The 5610-nt window shown below is 40.0% G+C and overlaps 1 protein-coding gene across 1 annotated transcript; it reads right to left on the bottom strand.

Annotated features, from left to right (window-relative positions):
* Positions 1 to 4634: 4634 nt before the first annotated feature.
* On the bottom strand, positions 4635 to 5144 carry LOC108137825 (accessory gland protein Acp29AB). The gene has a single exon (XM_017259749.1). The coding sequence runs from the start codon at positions 5142 to 5144 to the stop codon at positions 4635 to 4637; it is 510 nt and encodes a 169-aa protein (XP_017115238.1).
* Between the last annotated feature and the right edge of the window lie 466 nt (positions 5145 to 5610).

The following is a 5610-nucleotide window of genomic DNA, read 5'->3' as shown; positions in this document are numbered from 1 at the left end:
TTTGTTTTATGCAAATGAACCACAGCATCAACACTACAGTACTGCAACCAGCAACACTTGGTGACAAACTGCAACAGCCAAACGGCAACCGAAATCTTGTCTAAGAATTCCGCAGAGTATACAGAGAAAAACATAAGCTGTTTTGTTATAAATATATATTTAAATAAATTATAATATATAAACACTTAAACACCAGTTTTGTTCTCATTTTAAGTGGTTTGAACCCAGCAGCCATTGCTTTTACGATGTTGATTTGTTTTTGGTTACTATTTTTTATTTTATTTTATTAAAAAACTCTTATCTTGGCCATGATTTAATTATTTCTGATTTTAAATGTATTCTTTTCTTTTTTTTAGTATCATGCTTTCCACAAGTTTCTTATTTGAATAAAAGCGATTTCTGCGGCACAACGATACAATTTTCAATGTTTTCAAACATTTTTCTCTGTGCAGCATTAGATCTGAGATTCTTTGGTGGTTGCTGGTGGTGCATTTTTTAATTGATGTTTAACCTTGAGGGCGTAGAATCGAGGTGCAATTGGTCGGAGATTATGTTTCCCCCATTTGCTGCACCTCGGAGTTGCCAGATTCCCAGCTGGCGATAAGAAATCCGATTTGGATTCGGAGCTGTGGCACCACCGGTTGCCAAAAAAAGTGCGATTAATAAATCTTTTTATGAATTCAATTTATTTTTTACGATTTCTTAAATGTGGCGATTAGCGGGAGATTGCAAAAGGGGGGAAAAAGGGGGGTCCTTGCGTGTTTCATATATAATCAATTTTGGGTGCTGCTGCAATTGCAGCCGCAACTGTTTTGTTGCAACTGTGGCGCAGTCACACGCTCGGCTTATCTGATTAGGCTTCAATTTCTCAATTTACCAATTGATGTGGATCGGGGGGTCGGCTTGGGGGCGTTTCCCGGCCGCGTAATTTGTTGTTAACATTGAACTTTTCATGTTGCCACACAAACTCGAGAGTTGCCGTCGCGTTTTAGCTGAAAAAGATTGTCGGATTGGAAAGAAATACAAAATTGGTGATAATATTTGTGAAAAATTATATACATTAGTTGAGACTGGGAATTATAATTGTAGTTGTTTAAATAGCTATTTCTACTTTAGTTTTATTTATATATTCTTTTATAGTATTCCCAAAACAATTGATATCTTTCTGCTTCCCATTTCTATGGTTGTTTTTTTCTTTAATGATCTGAAGTTTGCCAGATCCAGATCGTGGTCCACTGAGAAGGAAACAGACAGGGTTGGGTGCTCCCTGGGCCCATGACTTTTCCGCGAATTTTCCTAGTGACAACGACAACACCTCTCGCGGTCGACCACTCTTTCCTTCCTCATGGCTCTGTGAGCTGTTCTTGCTGAGGTCGTGATTCAAATGCCAGCGCTGCTGTTTTCCACAGTCAAGGCCAAGCAACAAAGGGCCGGGCCAAGATCCAGTACCTCACAATGGGACCGCGGCAAAGAGCGGAGGCCATAAATTAATCAAGCCCGGCTTGGGCTGGGTTTTTTCGTTTTTTCGGCCATTCGCTTGTCGTCGTTTGCATTTCACAATTGTCAGGCAGACATCCCAAACGATTTCGATCCGAAGATCCGCCGATCCGCCGATCCGACGATCCTGACTCATTTCCCAGGCTCTACTGGCGCACTTTTGCTTTTGCTCTGACTGAGATTCGTCCACTGACAGGCTTCGCTTTACTTTGCTTGCTTTGCTTCGCCTCCTTTGCAGATGCTCTTCTCTTTGTTTGGCTGCAATTGACAGGCTCCTTCGACATTGTCGGGCTTCTGAAGATTTGTCCGCCGCCCGGCCAAAGATAATTTATGTTCATCCCCGGCTCTTTGCATACACAATATCCAACGCGATCCCATTCTGCCCTGCCCCCTTTATGCCATATACCTATACTTATACCTTTAACTCTTTGGTAATCGCTGGCGCACTTATTTTACTTTTACTTTCCCGCACACTTCATTTGAGGCTTCCTCAGTTGCTCGTTGGGACTCGATGACTTGAATTGGCCAGGAGATGTCTTCAAAATGCTCCGGCTTCTGTTTCTTCTCCACTCCGGCTACTGGTGCTCTTTTCCTGCATGTCTTTTGTGGCGAAACAGAAGCCGCCGTTTCACAGTGTCATTGTGATCATTTGTATTTAATATCCTATTGCTACAAAACTAAGTCTTCTACATTACTACACCGGTCACTTTGTTAGAGATTGTTAAATTGGTTAAGTTTAGCCTACATAATTAATTAGTTAAGGCTATTAAAATTCTGCAAAAAAATTATAGGAATTCGATGTTCTTGGCTTTTACAGTGATTCAAAAATGGAATAGTAAAAGTAAATATCTGACTATTGAATTCAAAAAGTTATACTTAATATTTAAAGTAAATGTTAAATCAAAATATAAATATATTTATAATAATATACAATGTATGTTAAATTTCATAATTTAACACTGAAATATTTTATTTAACCAGGAAAATATAAGATTTAAGTTCAATACCATTTCGCACGATTACTTGTCGGTAGAAATGTTGAAAAATGAAATGAAAAATGTTTAAATAAACTTAAACTTTATTAAGTAAAAATGTTTTTATAACCACTGTTCTTTTGAGCGGCGACTACTGTGGCTGTCTTTGTCTTCTTCCTGATGCACCACCCCTCCCCGCTTTGCCCACTTAAGCTTCCTCTTCTTTCTTGAGGAACCCCTGGCCATCCGGAAAGATAGCTCCCTTTCGTTTTTTGTTCTTTTTTTGAAATATAACTCCTTTGTCCTGTCAGTCAAGTCGCTTTCGTTTTCGGTTAATCCCCTTTAAGTCTCCGCCCCGTTTTTTCCCCCTTTTTGTCCTGCTTTGCATACATAAATTCATCGGTGTGCCAAGTGCAACGTTCCAATGTCCCGATCCCCAACACAAATCCGAATCCCAATCCTCAGACCATTGGCATTGCCACGGCCAGTTGTTGCAAGTTGCTAGTTGCTAGTTGCTGCTGCTGTGCATCTGTCGCTGTTAGGGTTAATGTCAATTGCACTGCCAGTGCCATAAATTCGTGGCCCGCGAGAAGCAAATGAAACTGGAAGAGAAGGCTTATACTGCTGGCCCTTGGTGATTCTGATTCTTGGACAAAATCTGATCCCCGCCTTCCATTTAATTAGCCACATCGTGGCGGATATTGCTCCTCGGCTTTGGCTTACTTTCTAAGCCGCCGAAAAGTGTTGACCAAATAATCATTACTGACAATCACGAAAAATCCACCAGCAACTAGCAACACACAACCTGCAACTAGCAGCAACCACTCGAAACAGCAACAACATTTCAATATCGTGAGCAACACAAACGAAAAAAAAAACAGTTTATACAAATCCAACTGGAAAAGTAACAAAATGCCAATTAATTGCCAAATAGAATGTTTATCTATAAAATCAAGACAGCAACAACGTCTGCGTGAAGGAGTTGCAGCAACAACAACAACAATAAAACTGTTAACTATTAGTAAAAGTTAAGCATTTGTGACCGTAACACATTTGCCAATTGCATTTGTTGCTACGGGGCCGCTGCTGCTGTAGATTATTTGAGGCGGACAAAACTAACTGAGTAATCTACACATAGGAAACGTTTGGAAGAAGTCACCTACTAGCAATATTCTCATTAAAATAAAAAGCTTAAATGTAATGTAAAGTCCTTGTGTAGAATATTCCAGTTCTATTGTAAAAGGGTTTAAAAACTTAGGTCTATTTTCTTTTCTTGTGTTAAACGAAAATTTTCCACAGTGCAGAAAGCCAAACAAAGCATTTCACTGGTTTTGGGCAAAATGTAGCTGGTGTTCGATAGTTGCAAGTTGCTGGTTGCAAGTTGCAACCTGGGTCAGGCAGACGCCTGCAATGGTGACGATCTAAACGAGCAGCGTGCATCGGCAGGCGGCATCTTAGATGCTCTCACACAGATACTCGCACACACACAAACACACACACATTCGCAGGACAGGGCACACAAGTGCAAATTAGAGACTCTTATACATATGCAAAACTTGGGGCAGAGGAAAGTCGTGTTGCCAATGTCGTTGCTGCCTACACTGGGACAAATTCAAATAAAATCTCTTGCTCTGCTGAAACCAAAAATACTTTAAACAGCTATGTAAAAATAAAATGTAATTCTAACATGTCATTATTTCAGTACAGCTCCTGTCTCTTTATAATTTTAAGCTCTTGTATTGGGACACACCTTGGTTCAACTTTACAGTCATGTAAAATTGAATATTTTTGATACGAGTGTATCGCCGGTGGTGCTGCCATTGTAGTTTTTGTGGCTTGCGGCTTAAAGAAATGGCTTCGTCTTGCGGCCAAAAAAGAGATGGTCAGAATGAGACAGAGGCGTGACTTAACTGCAACTTAGATTTTAAATGCCATTTTAATAGCATCATTTGCACGCGGCTAGCTTGTTAACCCCTTCGGCAGATCTTGAATAGACGGACTTATCAAGTGGGTGATGCCAACTCCAACTCAAATTCAAACTCGTGATCAGAACCCGCTCTGCTAATGTATCGGAACCTTCTCTAAGCAGGCAAGAGTATTTATATATAATTTAAAAATGTAATATATAATTTTAATACCACTACATTTATTAGTACTACTGCTTTATTGTGTCTCTTCAGCAGCTTGGCAAATAAAAAAGTTTCTTTCATTACACAAATGTTTATAATAGTGGCCGGCATATAGATAAACACAGTGTACGCTGGGATCGTTATTGGGTTCCCCTTCATGCCAATTCAGAAATGAAGCTTTCTCTCCGGAGACAAAAGAAATGTACTCGTCCTTTGTCGCCAGATCACTGATGTCCAGCCAATACCACTTAGCATCGACCTTCATACGGATTTGGGACAGTTCATTCTCGTCCTTGGGGGTAGCCAGGTGACCGCCCATCTCACGACATGTGCTCGCCGCACTAAACCAATCCTTTTTGACATGTCTTTCGATATAGAAGTTCCTTGAACCCAATTTCTCGAATTGCGAGTAGAACTGATCATTTGTCGAGACTTTCTTCTTGTTCTTCAGAGAACACCGAAGGGCATTAGTTACTTCCTGCAAGCTGGCTTCCATCTCCCTTTGATCCAATTTATCCATCAGCGTCTTTAATTGACTGTCCATTCTTGGCTCTATCAAATTTATTTGTTCATTTGTGTTTGCCAATAGACCTTCAATTCGGTTTAATATTTTCTCTGTTTGGTTGGGGTTAACAGAGCCTTGCGGCTCCTTATTTTTCGAAAGATGGCTGAGGAGTGGAGGCAGATCCACAAGACACACATCTCCGAGTTGTTTTACTGGATCGTACCATGGGAATTTGGGGCAACTGGTTCTGGGGATTGCTGCTCCAATTACGAATTTTTCGTAAGCTCGATGTGTTTCCAAAGTAAAGAACACGTATAACAAATATGATGCGCACTTTAACATAGTTATTGCCGAACTGATTCAAAATTTTTTTTATATATCTGCGGGATCTAGTATGAAATCAATTAAGAGTTTATAAGCCATAACGATTTTCGATTTAAGCGCCTTAGCGTGAAATAGAAAATTAACACTATGATTGATAGGGTTTCTTTTACGATTTGAGTTT

This window comes from Drosophila elegans, unplaced genomic scaffold (genome assembly GCF_018152505.1).
Source record: "Drosophila elegans isolate 14027-0461.03 unplaced genomic scaffold, ASM1815250v1 contig_814, whole genome shotgun sequence".
Classification (NCBI taxonomy): Eukaryota; Metazoa; Arthropoda; class Insecta; order Diptera; family Drosophilidae; genus Drosophila; species Drosophila elegans.
This window is presented reverse-complemented; position numbering and strand designations above follow the sequence as displayed.

Coding starts and splice junctions, on each gene's coding strand:
- LOC108137825 (XM_017259749.1), bottom strand. CDS start 5,144: ATGGACAGTCAATTAAAGACGCTGATGGATAAATTGGATCAAAGGGAG.